Source organism: Antechinus flavipes, chromosome 4, assembly GCF_016432865.1.
Source record: "Antechinus flavipes isolate AdamAnt ecotype Samford, QLD, Australia chromosome 4, AdamAnt_v2, whole genome shotgun sequence".
NCBI classification, from domain to species: Eukaryota; Metazoa; Chordata; class Mammalia; order Dasyuromorphia; family Dasyuridae; genus Antechinus; species Antechinus flavipes.
The window spans coordinates 339,102,385-339,119,908 of record NC_067401.1 but is presented as its reverse complement, the minus strand read 5'-3'; the positions used below and the strand labels follow the sequence as shown (position 1 = coordinate 339,119,908).

Below are 17,524 nucleotides of genomic sequence, written 5' to 3'. Positions count from 1 at the left end.
AAACTCTGGATTTCCCTTTGGGTTTGACATATTTATTTAAATTTAGCCTGGAAGAAAAGCAAAAATATGAAGAGCTAGGTTTAAGAGTACATACTTTATTTTTAAACAAAATAAGTCATGAAAAAAAGTGCAACAAGAAGCTCTAAGTCTCATCCATAGGACAAGATATGACAAAGCTAAAATGTAAAATGCACACACACACACAGAGAAATGTTGAGGAAGTTACTTGTCATGAACCTTTCTGGTTGAAGTGTAGCTGCTCTTAACTCAGTTATAGGACTATTAACACAATGCAATGAATTGGAGAGCTCTCTCATCAAAGTCTCATTTACTTTTGTTTTTTTGTAATGAAAGAATTTCTCCGGACCAGATTCTTTGTGTCAAATAATTTTCTAGCCTTTATTATACTACAAATAAACATGTTACTTTAATGTCTGATTATATCACCTGTATTCATGGCTCATTACAAACTAACTTTTAAAAAGTTATTCACATTTTCTTTCCTCTGTGAGGGTTTAGTTAATTCACATTCTTCATGAGGGACATCAATCTCCTCGTCATCAATTTCTTTAAATTAAACATATTACTACAGCCAATCCAAATCAATTTTTGCTTTTGGGTCAAATAGCACAAGGGAACATCTATCTAGTGGACCTACAGTCAAGTTTAAAATCCACCTTTAAAAAGTCTTCAGAAAAGTTTTTCCTTCCACTCCAACTCCCCCTTTACAAGTATAATCTGGATGAGTTTATAATCAAGAATGTAATTGACTTTAGGTGACATATTCCACCAATCCTAATATAATATTTTAATAACCCGGTTTCTCTTTTCAATGAACATCAGATAAAATGAAGATTGCAAGCAATGTGACACTAATTGTCCCTGGACATTTTTTTGCACATTTAAGAAAAAAATCAATAAGCAAATACTTCAAAGTTAATTGTCATGGGGGATAGGGAGGAGTAATGAGTATCTAGTGTTGGCTTTAGGCCAATTTGGCTACCTACTAGACCCTACTCCAAAACCAATTCTAACATATTTATGTACTGCAATTACATAGAAAATTACATGGACTAGTCCACTGGAAAATTTGCACACTATTCCGACTCTCATCAAATTCTGTATCAGTCATATTCATAAAATATGAGGTTATTGACTTCTGTAACTAAGGGCAGTTAAAAAAGGGAAATCTGAATTTTTTGGTTAATACACATTGATTCACACTATAATTTACTTTATACTTTACAAACTTTATTAAATAATGGGCATTGCTAAGGTTCGTTATCTTATATACACTATTTTAAATTGTTTTACTAGAGGCAATTTCCACAGGTAGTATTGTATTACGTGAAAATTGATTTTTTAAAAATTGAGTATCCAGTACAGGGATTTAATAAGACAGAAGACACATTTCAAAAATGCACAAAACTTTTGGTTTCCTGGGACCTTATACAATAATACAACATGTCCCTGGCCATTTAAAAACTAAGTTAAAGCATAGAACTGATGATCTGCAGCATCACGTTCACAAAAAGGGATATATACACAGTCCTCAAAATCTGCACCCTAAGAAAAAGAATTCATTTGAAGACATAAAATACAGCTTTGTCTAAACATGTAATTACAATGATATATACAAATGCACTTTATACAATAAAGGGAGCTATTTTAAAGCTCTCATTTGCAGGGTGTATGCGAAGTGTCTTATATATTTTCAATAGTAGACATCAAAACCATGCAATTAGCAAAGCAGCATCAATCTGAAGAATCATTTTTATAAAATGAAAAATGATCAGCTCATTCTTCTCAAGAATTCAATTCATGCCAATCACAAAAAAATGGAGTCAACTTCATTCCAGACATATTAATATTCAAGTAGCTTTTTGTTTCCCAAGGACACTGAATGATTTTGCTATTTTTTAAGACTTCTATGAAGTCCAGAAGCATCAGATCTTTATAGCTTTTTTTTTTTCAGAAACAGCTTGATTTTGAAACCTTAGAATATTGCATTTTTTAATATTATCAAATGGGTTCAGTGTCATATTAATATCCTCTCACCATTAACACTTTGGGTGAAGAAAAAGCATAGAGATTAAGCAAAGAGTGATTTAAAGAGTGAAATATATAGTTAAAGTGTCCTAACCATCCATCACTAATAAGGAGAATGATCATTTATGTTTTGCATTTAAGGAAATGAGGCATTAAATTTAATATAGAAAATGAATTACAAGTAAGATGCCACCTTGATTTTGTATTTTGTTTCAGGTTCACTCATTTTAATGAAAATAACATAGATGTCCCTAAATATCATACATAATTACATTTGCCTATCTAAATGGAAAAACATGTGGTGGTGAGGAGGAACAGAAGTAAATATCTATAACTGCTTTAGACAAGCTTTTGTAGTCCACATTTTGAAAGTTTATCTTGTTTGTGTATAAGATCTTTTGATTTCATTTTTTATTCATGGGACTTGTGATTAAGTAGGATCTGTTCAAATAAAAATTAAATAAATTTCCTACTACATCCCCCAATTTAAAAAATTTCCTAAATAAAAAACTGTGAAAAGAGATCTTACGAGGTCCTGTGTATTTGGTGTCTCTATATAGTATTATGGCACACTGCTTTTTAGATACAGTAATAGCAATGCAAGGTTAAGATGCCAATTGGCAAAAGTGGCAAAGAGAATTTTGTAACAAATCTCTCTTTGTAAATATCTTTAACATAGAGCTGTATGTGTATAGACACAACCACATACTATATGAAATAAAACAATATTAAATGGCACTCCCATATCTCTAACTCTCGATAAATGTTTTCAGTCAAGTCTCAGACTCATGAGGATACATGTAGAGAATGCCCTTTGAAAATATAAATTTTGGGGAGAGAGGAGCAGTTAAAAAATGACTTGGCTTTAAGTAAGAATAATTATTTTCTTTGTGTGAAATGTACTTTAACATTTTTAGGAAAGATTTTTAAAAATTCACCTTATACTAATGGAAAATAAATTCTTTTTAATACCATGTCATCTTTAATACCTAACACAATCTGACTTTTGATAGAGTTGGATTTTCCTTTAAGCCACTGAAGGAATTACTATATTCTAGAAGCCATAAAATCGGTAATATATCAATCATATTTTCAAGCCTTGTTTTCAAATAATAAAAGTGGCAATTGTGAAAGAATCTACCTATGTAAAAATTCCAGAGATCTTTTTTATTTTATTATTTTGTTTCTGGGCAATTTAATTCCTTGTGGTCCTATAATTTTTGCCCTATGAAAATTAGCAACTTGTCTGAGCTCCCAGCAGAAAACAAAAAGTGGTCCAAAAAGTATATCATACATTATACTACCCCCTAGAAAAGGCTGTTTCCAATAAAAGATTTTGTCAAGAATTGAAAAATGCAGTAGTGATGAAAACTTATAGCAGATATCAAATTGACCCAGACTTCCTTTAAATCATAATATCCTTGGTCTTGATTTTTAACCTAAAATGCTTTAAAATTTTTTAATGATGCTTGCTCTGTTATCTGTAATAATAACTGCCATCCATATTAACTGCCACATATTCTTGCACAGAAGTGCTAAATTTCTTAGAGTCTGGAGAATATTGTCAAAATATGGAAGAAAGTGGCCTGACCATAAAAAAAATGAAACTGAGGTGAAAGTGGAGGATAAGAAGAATAAACTAAGGATGTTCAAGTAAAAATGACTTAAGATAAATCAACCATCCTCATAAAATATACCACTAGATGTTAATTAATATTCATTACTAGTATAGTCCTATTTCAACCTTTTCAACATTAATGTGCCATATCTTATACATCTACAGTTTCATATTGCTGTGTGAATACTACATTGAAATATGTCATTAGTATTTGTAGTACATATGTATTGTAAAAAGACAATACAGTCAGAAGCTCTGAAGTACTTTAGGCAAAGCTGCTTGAGCTGAGACACTGAAATTTTTCCCTTAGAGCCTGAACAATATTCTGCTGATTGGGTGAGGAATTACTCCATAGGTAGTCATTCAGTTTGTCAGAGTCACCATATGTTAGGTAAGGTGAAAGGTTAAGTTTGCTGTTGACTGGTTTTGTGGAAGAAGCACAAGGGCTGCTTAAAGAATAAGAAGTGATGTTGCTATGGTGATCATCAGATAGCTCCTCATCTCTAATCTTTGGATCAGATTTCCCGGTGTGATTCTGAATTATCTCTAGGTCTGATTCATCCTCTTCTGATTTTATCTCTACATAGTCATCTTCATCTCCTTCTACCTCTTTGAAATTGGAAAAATAGTTCTGTGTGGCTATCTGGGCATTTAATGGCAAATTTTTATTCACTACCAGAACCTTTTGTGAATCTTGAAGAGTCATATCAGAGCATTTTTCAGTATTCTGTTGACCTGAGATAGTGGTACCTACTAACAAATCTTGTTGACTCTCACACCTTGTGCTTCTGTGTGAAGAAAGCTGCTGTTTTTTCCCCATTTCATTTGGGTAATTGATAGAGTCCACCAATTTATTTAGCACAATTGAAGAAGTGGACTGGGACCAGCTATATGACTGGGATTTATTACTCATTCCTTTCCTTCCCAAAGAATTATACATATGGATGTGACGCAGATTTTCTTTATTAGGCTGGTTTATCACAACGCTCCGTCTTTGGAGAGGGTCTTGCAGAGGGGTAGATGTTTGAAGTGAAGGCACAGAACAAGCTGTTGGCAACTGCCTTGGAATACTTTTTGCATTCATCTCTGAAGAAGAGTATCTTGACTTGTTATCTTCATGAGACCAGGAACGGAAATCTGCTAATTCTCCATTACTGTACGTAGAATGAAAAAGCCAGTCTTCGGCTTGAGAGCATTCACCATCAAATTGAGAATGGGAAAGAGATGTAGGTGGTGGTGATGAAGACCTGAGAATTGGTGATTCTCCAGGACTAGCCCAGCCTTCCTTCTTTGTTTTAAGGGGTGTGCCTCTGAAAACAATTTGATCATAGAGTTGGGAATATTCAGCAATCCTGGCACCTAGAAGAAATAAATATTTAAACAATGAAATATCCATGGGAAAATTTCCATACCCACCTAAGATAAAAATCCGTATTTCACACGAGTACTAAATATAATATTCAGGTTAAGGCTGAAGATGAGGAAACATTAAGCAAATATCAATATAAAATAAACTATTTCTTCTTCCAGATCTAGGAAGTCATTCTAACTAAAGACCACTTTATATTTTATAATTTTTTTTTCTTTTTTGCTGAGACAATTGAGGTTAAGTGACTTCCCCTGGGACACACAGCAAGGAAGTGTTAAGTATATGAGTCCAGATTTGAAATCAGGTTCACCTGACTTCAGGGCTGGTGCTCTATCCACTGCACCACCTAGCTGCCCCTATATTTTATAATTCTTGAGCGTCTAATACTAAGGGCACATCTGTAGGCATCTATCATAGTCAATACATAGAAATTATTCTCACAAGTTTGAAATAGTGATAACATGCTGAAATGACTCACCACAAGATAAGAATTTGGGTATGTAAACACTAACCAAGATTTTTTTTGATGTATTTATTAAAACAGAAGTAATCACAACGTGTAGCCCAAGGACTACCTTTAGATACTGAAGATTTTTGATAGCTGATCAACAATATGACTCAGAGAAGGCTATTTACTACAACTATTCCTGCACCCAAGCAAGTAGATAAAGCATTAGATAGAAAGACCCGTATTCAAATTCTGCCTCATATAGTTAGCCTTGTGACCCTGAGCATTTGTCATCTGACTACTGTTTGCCTCAGTTATCTTATCTGTAAAAAGTGACAATATTGGCACTTACATCCCAGGGTTGTTGTGAAGACAAAAGGAGACAATATTTTTAAAGTGGTTTGTACACATTAAAATGCTATATAAATTCTTGTTTAGTCATTTTCAGTCATGTCTGACTCTTTATGAACCATTTCTAAGTTTTCTTGGAAAAGATAGTGGAAGGGTTTGCCATTGCCTTATAAAGCTCATTTTATAGCTGAGATGGAGAGGGCTAACCAAATTGGCCAGAGGTAGTTAGTCTCTGAAGCTAGATTTGAACTCAGATCTTTCCATCTCAAGACCTGGTACTCTATCCACTCTGAACCATTTTTACTTCTCAAACTACCCCAATTTTGTATCACTTAAGAAGTTCCCTTGGTTCTGCTCATTTTGCTCTTCATCATTTTGAAGAGGGGACCCCTGAGCTTGGAAAATCCTGGAAGGAGAAAATCTTCAATTCTGTCTCAATAAGAGACTTTGCCCTATTTCTTTTTCCTTAAATGAATTTTAAAATAGAAATTTGCTAGCAATTTGGACAAGTGAGCCGCGCCCCTCCCAGACCTTTACCTGGCTCTTAAAGCCGAAGCTTCCAGCCCTCAGGAAGTGTGCTTGTCCTATACATTTTAAACGGGACTCAGTTTCCCTGATTTGGTCATCCTGCGTTAACTGTAGAAGCCTCAGAATTACGCTTTCGCATGCTCACAAGGCTGTCTACAAAGACTGGGGATTTTAAACAGCTCTCGGTTTTTTTCTTAGCCTCAGGGCACTATTTAAACTATTTCTTAGCTGCTTGTGGAGAGATAACCTAGGTAAACCAGGCTAGGTCTGTCTGTCTCACACTTTCCTACCTAACCCTACAGGTGGGAACTCTTTTGCTCCTAATTTTCTTAGTCCTAAAACCTTTTGCACCCTCCGTTCTGGTTCTATGTCCTTGGCAACCCTGGCCAGGTTGCAGCTTCAAGAAAGACCTTTGGAATGATGGCTGGGGAATAAAATTTTAGGTCAAGGCAAATTAAATTCTTTAGAAGATGGCTTTTTATTTCTTTTCTCCCCTCATTCCTTGACTGCAGCAAGAAATGAGTTAATGGGAGAAACTGAAGCCATTTAAGAATTTGGTGAATACCTTTAGGAAAGAAGTCTGTCTTTCCCGTGTGCTTTTCTCATGTTCTCTAGATTTGTTCCCTGTTTTCCCTCCCCCATTCTTTGAGAAGTTACTGAGGGACTAAGATGGGATAGTTTACTTTCCTATTTAGATGGTGTGTTTTCTAGAGGTATTGGGCAATTTGTAACTGAGTTATGCCTTAAAATATGTCATCTCTGTTGGGCAATTATAAGTTATATGAAATTTGGTTCAGTTACTTGTGAACTTCAAGATCTGTGTAATGTTAAATTTAAAACTGTCTACTTAGATAAGAAAGATAGCTATATAAGCTGTAAACCCTTTACTGTGATTCTTGAGAACTAGATTCATCTGAAGTCCTTGATTAATGATAACTGATGTAGACTTTGGGACTGCAGCTAATATTTGCTGGGAGTTTTGAGTTCAGGTGTAATTGCATAGACCAGAAGTAAAACTGCCTTAAGTAGATAATTTAATTTGTGGCCACACTATGGTTGCTGCTAAGCTTTTTACTTCCTGGGGCTAGAGTTTCTTTATCTAAAGGTTTACTTCACCCAAGTACTTGGGGCCACTCCCACCTTGTCTTTTGAGAAAGCTGGGAATCTCATTGCCCTGAATAGGCTTAGGCCTATAGCCTTTTACACTGTATGTTGATGGAAGGCAGGGCTAGGCCCCTGACTTGCTGCTCAAGGAGCCCAGGGCTATAGAATATGCATACTGTCTAGTGTTAAGAGAGGAGCTATTGAAAGGAGAACACACCCACTCCTACCACATCTCTCCTTTGCTACCTTGCCCTCAAGGTTGGTGGCCCTCTTAGGAGGTTTTCACTGAGGCAAATCCACCATGTCATGCTTCTATAACGAGGGGGCAGCTCAAATGCCCGGGCTAATTTGAGCTTGCTGGGAGACTCCTGCAGTCTTGGGGGGATTTGTTGCTCATAGGACGCTGTGAGGACGAAATCCTGTTTTTTTTTTTTTTTTTTGGCAAACGGTCCTCTGGGAGGGCCCTTTGTGACATCTTCTAGAGACGTCTTGGAAGGTTACGTTATAGAATGCGAAAGTTTTCGGGTTTTGCCATGAATTAGTTTTCTTAACTCTGGACAAGGTAAAAAGACTTTTTTTCTTTCCTTATCTTGCAGTGGACACCCAAAGCCCTTGGGTCGGGCTTGGGTGGTCGGGAGCTCTAAGCTCTGGCACAATTCTTTAGGAATTGCTGCGGATTGACAAAAGGCCTTCTTTTGTCGGCTCTATCTCTAAGAGATACGAGGGAGGCTGCCAGGATTTGGAAGAATAAAAGTTTTTACCTGTCCACACCCCATCCCTATGGAGATTTTAAGCTGTTTCTTAATGCAGAGACAAACACTGGGCTTGAGAAAAATGCCTCATTCTTAACACCTGAACTCTGAATAGATTAGCCTCATTCTCAACACCTGAACTCTGAATAGATTAGCTGAATTCCCAATCTCTCTGGACAAGTCCATCCTTTAAAGTTTTTTTCTTTCTAATCCTGGGACTGATGAACACTTATGCCCTCAGGCAAAAGCGTGGAGCCAAAACACACCCAGCACTCTTGTCTCTTTTAAAGCTGAAAGACTCAACCTAGTGAAACCTAGGACCCACCCACCATCTCAACTTTTTTGGAGTCCAAAACCTCAATGTTTCTTACACTCTGCTGTTGGTTTCCCTTTAACTCTAATTTGTTCTGTTATCCTGTAAGTCAAATTGATCACCATGACAGCTTCAAATAACTAATAACCTTGTTAGATGGACCATCAGCATTTTTACAGGCAGCCCACAGAAGGGATCTGATGCATCTCCTGCTGTCCTCATCTCCACCCTAGATGACACCCCAGTTTTAACCTGCTCCCGAGATCTGGGCTTCAACCTTTGGACTCTCAACCGCCCTTCAGCCTGGAGAACATGGGACAACTGACTGGAAATAACTGACCAGGACACACACCCCTTAGATGCACTGCTGCCATCCCCAAACCCCACACCTCATGCCTCACCTCCTGGCATGAAACCCAAATCTCTATGACCCTTGCCAGCTCAAAGCAGTTAAGAGGAGATCCGGCACCCCTTTCCCCACATGCCTTTGGAGGTGACTGCTTGAGGGGGAGATGAAGAGGGGACCCCTGAACTTGGAAAATCCTGGAAGAGAAAATCTTCAATTCTGTCTCAATAAGAGACTTTGCCCTATTTCTTTTTCCTTAAATGAATTTAAGTTCCAACTGCTTGAGGGGGGAATGATGCGGGAAAGATTCCTTTCTAGATTCCCACCCTCTCCTTGTTAATAATGTAAATTGCCCTGTAACTCACAAATCCTGGTCCCTTTGAATTCCAATAGAAGATCTGACCTGTTCCCAGCCCCACCCGGATATGAGCCAACTTTGGGGCTATACCCGAAAGCCCCTCGAGCTAAGTCTCCTATTATAAAAAGGCCATGCTGGGAACTCCTCTGCAGAGATTCCAAACATGGCTACCATGTGAGGAACCTCTGTCCACTGGACCTTCTGTCCAGTGCCCTCCTTAACTCTACCTTCGCCTATACTTTAACGCCGCTACTAGACCCCCTTGCGCCGAATCTGTACCCCAAACCTGCCACTAGACCTTAGCCCTAATTTCATTTAGGTACCCCAAAGCTAGACCTCAACATTTTCATGCAAGTTTTTCTACACTTTTCTAAGATCATTAAGCTCATACTGCATTCAGAATGAAAAAGTAAAAAATAAAGATGAAAAGGAAGAAGACGACGACGAAGTTCCTTACTTTGTTATCTAAAAATCATGCATCTATCTTGAACCCTCATGACCTGGATTTTTTCAAGGAAATAGGTAATTTCACTTCTCTTAGTTATTCAATAGCACTCCTATATCCCCTAAGCAACTAAAGGATGTAGTTCCCAACTCTAAAAAATGAGTTGTCCTTGTACTAAATCAACTGTTGTTATTCTTGATATTATTATTAGTTTGGTCACTTAGTACTGTTTTTGATAGGGGCTAAAGTTTCTACCAAAGAAGCTTTCAGTGCCTGAAATTAAATTATGAGGCTTTTATTTGCTACTCCTTTTTCTTTCTCCACTTTTAAAAGTAATCATTTCTAAGTGGATTAAAGAAAACATATAGTATACACTCAGTTGTCAAAGTAAATTTTTGATTTTAAGGTTGGAAAAAACCTTTGAGATCAAGTTAATGTAGTTTCCTCCTTTTGCAGATGAAGGAGCTGCGCCTTAGAATTGGTCAAAATACCATTCTTCCAGAAACCTAAGAAGCCCATAAGAATCATAAGCCTCTCTTTTTTTGTTTTGCAATCAGAAAGACAAGATACTGTTGATCACTAATATTATATGCCCTTTGTAGACATTTTTTTCTATTAGATGTTTTTCTGTAACATAAATAATCCTGGTTAACTTTTACTTTAATGGAACAATTTCCCAAATCTTTCTCTATTCTGCATTTTATAGTAAGAATGAGATGTTGAGTTTAAGTGTCCTTTGTCAAAAGAAAAAACAACAACATAATCATATTATTCTCTAAAAGATAAAATAAAAAGTGGAAATTGGGCAGTGCAGTTAAGAGACCAAAGGCCACATAGCTAACTCAAAGTCCATATTATTCAATTTGAAAATGGCAATGTTTCACCAATCTTGTGTCACCTAACCCAGGGAAAAGAAACCCAGTTATTCACAAAAATACTAAGTGATATTTGGCTAGACTTTACTCATGCTAATTAGACAAAAGCGGTATAAATTAACTTTTAGGATATTTTCAGAAGGCAACTGAGGAGTCCCATGATACTATACTTTTAAAGGGAAAATAGGCAGTGAAGACATATTAAAAAGTTACTATTGAATAGTTGCATTGTGAAAATGTAACTAAAAATACTTGGAAGAAGAATCAATTCTAGATTATCAAACCTTAAGGGAAGTAGTTATCATGAACTGTGAGTAATAACAGAACTCATTCAATTTGGATATGGAGTGCATTGTTAGATATACTGCTTCTCCAAGTCAGAAATATGCACCCATTCTGCATGAAGCTTCTCCAACTCCAACTACTACCTTCTGAATATACATCTTTGTAAATGCTCAGGATTTGATGACACATTCATATTACTAACAACTCATTAGGGATGGATTCTAATCTGTGTGAATGGGATAACTATCCAGACTCAAGAAATTACAATGTTAACTGAGAAGTATTATACCTAACAAAAGTTCATTTAAAGATAAAAGGGAAATAAATTAGGTAAAAAAAGTTGCTTAAAAGCATGTCATTCTCCTGGTTAATTGTGAGTTCCCCAGGGGAGTTTGTCTTTTCTACTTCTACTTCTACTTCTAAGAGTTATTTGTATCTTTTTATATATTTTATTGACTTAATTAGAGGAATTAACATGTATATACAAATATATGTATATCAGATAGATATACATCATCATTAAAATGACTAGAATAATGCCCAGATTATTCATGGGTATTTTTTTTCTCTTTGCTAACAAAAATTCTTGGACTTCTGGGAGAAAAATTTCATGTCACTCTTACTAAAAACAAGTACAAAGAGGATGAGATGACTGAAACAAAGTCATTAGAGTCAACATTTTTTGCATGAGTCCAATTAAATTTAGAAAGATATCTAGGATAAGATTTGGTTTTTCTTGAGAAGGATCCTCCAATTTATATAGGGTTGTTCCCCCACATGAGCTATCATAAGAATAATAATTCAAAAGTGTCTTTTGCCTCAAAGGATTTCAGGAGGTCTGAGAGTTCCAAGGCTGCCAGCATGCTACAACTATGTTCTAAAAATATGGGAATGAATGGACCTGCTTGGGTGACTTTTAGGCGAAAACCTGACCTGGGCCCTATAGACCCAGGCTAGGCATTCAATAAAGATGTTCGAGAGTTTCAGCCGGGGGATAGCGTGCTCCTCCTTCCGCACAACAGCGAGAGCAAGCTCCGGGCAAAGTGGCAAGGCCCATACGAAGTAGTCTGGAGAATCGGTCCAGTCGGTTACGATTTCCTGTGCCCAGATAAACAAGAAAGAGAAAAGGATTCATCATGTCAACTTGTTGAAACCCTAGTGGGCACAGGAAGCTTTCTTGATTCACCCAGACGGAGGAAGCGAGGATTTAGGTCGTCAGGTCCAAGAGATGGCAGGCCCTAGGGACGTGCCCATATCGGGCAGCACTGGGAAACAGAAAGCTCTCAGGAAGATTTTGGAGGTGTCTTCTCTTTGTTGGAGAGAACGTCGGTAGTAGCCCACCATGTCAAAATGGACCCAAACACAAATATGACAAAAAGATCCTACAGGATCCCCCAAGAAGATGCCAAGAGGAAAAAGAATCACTAAATTAATATTAAAATTTCAGGAGAAATTCACAAATGGTCACTATGGGGCTAATGCTTTAGTTTCTTAATCCTCCAAAACAGACATTTCATATTTTAATATGTATTGCCTACTCAGGAGTTAGGCACAAAACATTACTATTTTTTAGTCACTCAACTTTTACTGTTAGACACCATTAATACTCTTTCAGAGGAAAGCATTACCTTCTTTATTATTCTGGGACATGAAGGTAATTCAACTCTCTGCCATCAACCCAAAGTTAATGGCTATATAACCATGGCACAGCTTTTAAAATCACCATTTATAAACTAAGTCTGCATACAGAATTTAGTTATTTTCTTTCTGTATATAAATGGTTTTCTATTACCACTAAATTTGGAGAAGAGAAATCAGATGTAATTAGGTAAATTGCTACAGACTTATCTGGTAAGAGAAGTCTCTGAGAGGTCATCCAATCTTTGAGATCAAAGGTTGTATCTAAACTATCCATGATAAAATAATTTTAAAAATAAATTATAAAATTGGGAAATTATAAATAAAAATATAAAAATTACAAAGTATATTATAAATTACACTTCACTGGTCACACAAAGTTTTTCCATACATCTGAGCCTTATAACATCCTCTAAGGTAGATAAGTGAGTTATTATTATTCTTAATGTTCCTAATTTACAGAGGTTAGACTGGAGTTCATTAAATTGATAGGTTGAATGACTTGTCAACAGTCATAGTTATTAAGTGATAGTTGAATTTAGGTATTATTATTATTATTATTATTTTTTTTTTTTTTTGCCAAAAGGAAAGTTTATTTAGGAGAAGCATTTAAAAACAAAATAAGAGATAAAATAGACACCAGGAGTAGCAAATATGAAGCAGAGTTGGAAGAGCTTATAGTTAATAAGGAAAAAGACAAGTTCCCCTGGGGAACTCACAATTAACCAGGAGAAAGGAAATTACTCTATGAGGTAAGAGAAAGTCATTGATTGGCAGGTTAGACTAACCAGGAACTTGGGTATTCTATTACTTTAATTCTCTCTTCTATTCTGTCATTCTTTCTTTAGAAATCTCTTAATAGGATGATTCAACCACATTCCTCCATCATAGCCCTCCGGATTGCTACAATTTAAACTACCAAGGAAATTTCCTCATGTCTATCAGTAAAAAACTAGCATGTATGTGACAAAACTCAAATCTTTTCAAACAGCTGTTGGTTTGATTCAAAAACTCCCATTTTCACTCCTCTATTCCTGTCTCAAAGGATACAAACAGAAAAAAATCTCCGAGGAATAATAATGGGACCAATATGGTCAAATTTTCTAGGTCACTAAGAAGCAGCTTTTTTGGAAGTCTTATCTTGAATATCCTAAATTAGTCATTATATCTGAAAACTGATTTGTGTGTGTGTGTGTGTGTGGGGGGGGGGGGGGGGGGGGAAATCATAACAATTCCTTCTCAGAAATTCTAGGGTACTGAAAAATACTCCATGCTTTATTTAAACAGATATTCTATCACTAAAATATGGTGTGAAGAGTTATTATGAATTTTTAACCTTAAGAAATCCTAATAAAAAAGATATGTAGTTCTCTAATAAGAGAATCACTCAAGTCTCTGGCACCAGCTTTGAAAAAAAAATACACCAAGTATCCTAGTTCAAGCTTCCCCCACCCCATGAGAAGTTTTATGGAAAGGTTTTATTAAAGATATTTTTAAAACATTTTATTGATGTCTAAGCTTTTTTAACCTTTATATCACAGATATGTCCACCTACTTCAAGACTGAATCCTTCTCTATTTGACAAAGAAAGCCAACTAAGCAAAAGTACCCAATACATGTCATTTGCCAATATGCTGTCCTGTAGTAACCCTTCACTGCTATGAAGGAGGAGGCAGGATGAATTTTGTTGATTTATTTATTTTGACAGTACATTTGAGGGAGAGAAAAGATAGGTAGTTCTATGATGAGATTGTCATTTAAGTCCTTGGTACCAATTCTGCCAAAAAAAGGCATGTGATAGAGAGTAGATGAACAGAGAACCAGTTTAGTTATTATTATTATTTCAAATAACCATTAACTAAAACACATGAGGAATGAGAAGAGAAGACTAGTAGAATATTTCTGAGCAGAACAATTGGGAAGATCTGAGAAAAGATGCTTATTCTCATTTTTAGCCTTTATTAGAATAATAAAGCATTTTGGTTTGAGATACACTCTCACCACTATACACCTCTCCTAAAACTCCAAAGATTATCTCAGCTCTAAAAATCCTCTAAACATACTGACAGCCAAATAAAAGACTAAGGAATCAAATTTTGTTTCTTTGTTTGTTGGTATATTTCACACTTCCTATTCATTCAGAGAGGGAATCTTTACTGACAGGAAATATTACAAGGAGTAGTCTTTAATTTTTTTTCTGTTTTTCTTGATATGACAACTATATTACTAAATTATATTTTCAATGACGAATTCTTAAATCATTGTATAAATAGAGAGATGATAATCTTATCAGCCTAAATCTTGCTAAAATTTGGAATCCATTCCACTGAATCAGTGGTTTATGGAGACAGGAAGATATCACAGTTTCTCAGCAGTTGGACACCGGTACCTATGAAATCAAAGTGCTGAACAACAAGAGAACAAGACCACAGGTGTGCCATTTTCTTTAAAGGTCATGTAGATTCTTTTTGAAATTCAAATTCATTTAAACATATATCTTGCTCTCAAGAAAAAAAAAAAAGTTTTTTCAACATACCAATGGCAGGACCTCCTTGCTTCTTCTCCTCCAATATGGCTGCAAGATCTTTGTGTCTTGACTTATGTGGCTGACTGGTTGTTTGCTCTCCCTCTGGACCCTTCACTTTTAAAAGCTGATTAGCCCTCTTAATCTTCTGACTGTATTGTCTTGCCATCAGAAAAACTCTGCTTTTGGTTTTATCTGTACTGCTCCCCCTTAGATCAGTACTTTCAGGATCTGCATGGGACAAACTACTATTAATTGATTCACAAGGGCTTTCTAGAGAAGGCATTTCACTGGCCAGAGAAAGTCTATTGAGATTCATTAATGAGTTTTCTTTGTAAAGCAGATCTTCTTCAAAAGGGAGGTTGGTCCTGCTTAACCTCATAGCTTTATTTTTTATAGGCTTAAGGAAAACAGGGTTTTCTGGCAGGGAGAGAGTAGATATTGCATAGTCTACATCTTTACTGAGTTCAGGTGTGCTTCCAGCATGTAACCTTTCTTGGACATCATCTTTACTAACGGGAAATGCAGCAAGGAGACGGTCCCTTGTTTTTTCTTCATTTTTCTTGATGTAGTTTTCCAAGTCATTCCAAATTTCATCTACTTCTTCTGATAGTTTATCGGCTACAGATTTATGAGACAGGGAATCAGAGTTAGAAGAACTGTACAGCAAACTTAAGTAATCATTCTCCAAGGGCCCATGACGATAAGATGTTTCATCCTCACTGAACTGGAGGCTCTCTTCAGAAACAAATGGTCGCAAACTGTCACAACAAGCAAAGTCTGTCTCCAGTCCTAAAAAGCTGCTTCGCTTTGCACATTTTAGGTAGTTGCATTTAAAATCCAGAAGTGGTGGGTCTGGGAGCTGTATAGTGTCATATATATTTTCCTCAGTAATATTGAGTTCGTGCGAGCTTAATTTGGAAGCATCTTTACTGGATAGGTTTCCATCTCTTTTTTCAGGCACAATGATATTATCTTGACCTTCTTGCTTCTGGGGGGAGGCTAATAAGTTTGGACTGCTTTGATGGTGTACCCCTTGCAAAGAATCCATGTTTGATCTCTGGGGAATATATTCAGGATCATCCCTTTTGGTAAAACCCATTCGTTTTAAATCTTCATAACTTATATTATCATAGACATGGTCTATGTCAGAAAGGGGCAACTCGGTATCAAAGTAAGCCTTCCCATCACTTTCTATTCTAGAACCTCTCTCTACTTCCCTCCGTGAAGCTTGTTGAACATGTTCACTGTCTCTATTTCGTGCTTCTGGTAGACATGTATTGCTTTCACCAGCACTGCTGGCTCGCCTGACAATCCTGTGACCAGCATTAGTGGTCCCTGGATCCCTGGATTGCATCTGTCCCAAATGCCAACTACAGGGTCGACTGGAACCATTCTCCTCACAAAGCCTGGTGGAATGCAAATCAGATGAAGATAATGATGGCAAAAACATATGGTAATCATCTTCATCTTCCTCATTCTCTTGAGGTGAGCGTCTACTGGGAAATAGGGCTTGCCTGATCTGGTGGTCAGTCCAGATGTTTCTCACACCAGCATTACCACCTCCTAGGACATTCAAAATGACTGGGTTATTTTGCTGAGAAGTCCGCTGTGCTGGAGGATTTCCAGCTGATGTAGAACGTGGAAGGTCTGTAATTAGTGATGAAGGTGATGCTTCATCATCTTTGGAAATCTGAAAAAAGATTTGAAATTCAATTAACTGAATGAAAGGAACAGAGAAAAAAACAAAATTTTAAAAATGTTATTTATATTCAGTCTTCTCAATGGATTATAAACTCATTGAATTCAGGGACTGGTTTATTTATTTATTTTTTGCATCCTGCATTATATTCTTTACATACTGCAAACAGTAGACACTATTTATTGTTGTTAGTTGAATGGAAAACATTTTAAAAAGCCTATAGAACAGCAAAATTGAGCTAAGCATTTATGTTACTTAGATGCTTCAAATGTTCAAAATATGTTAGCAAGATGGGAAAGCAAATACATAAGCATGAGAGAATTTAGTACTTATATTTTACTAAAAATATGAAACTGAAATTCAATTCCAACTTGGGTTCAGAGAAACCCCAATGACTATTCTTTATAAGATTCCTTAAACATGTTTTAGCACCAGTGTAATTAGGAACTTCTTAAAGATCTGGGATAGTAAAGCACCATTTGTTGGGTGACAGGACAATCCACAGTCAATCTTATGAAAATGTTAAGAGACAATTTCAAATATCACAAATATCATTAGTAGACTAGAAATCCTTACTGATATTAGATTATAACTATTAAAGAAAACAAAATTATCTTTTGTTTCCAAGATATTTTTCTTTATAGAATGTGATGTATAGCATAGATATCCAGACTGATTGACTTAGGAAGTTACTTTTTGGCAATCAAGTACTTTTATTGGTTTGAGAGAGTTAAAACTTCTTGCTAAATACATAATAATCCTATAGCATGAACTCTTTCCTTTTCACTATGGCAATATATTATAAATGTCAAATTTGTT

The 17,524-nt window shown here is 36.1% G+C and overlaps 1 protein-coding gene across 1 annotated transcript in view; it reads right to left on the bottom strand.

Annotated features, from left to right (window-relative positions):
* Nucleotides 1-75: 75 nt before the first annotated feature.
* Nucleotides 76-17,524, bottom strand: part of PLEKHG1 (pleckstrin homology and RhoGEF domain containing G1) — a 104,158-nt gene continuing 86,709 nt past the window's right edge. The window contains exons 14-15 of the mRNA XM_051997937.1: nt 15,016-16,696; nt 76-5,026 (exon numbers count right to left, since the gene is read on the bottom strand). Coding sequence (XP_051853897.1) covers nt 3,933-5,026; nt 15,016-16,696 — 2,775 coding nt within the window. The 3' untranslated portion in view covers nt 76-3,932. The remainder of the gene's footprint in view (nt 5,027-15,015; nt 16,697-17,524) is intronic.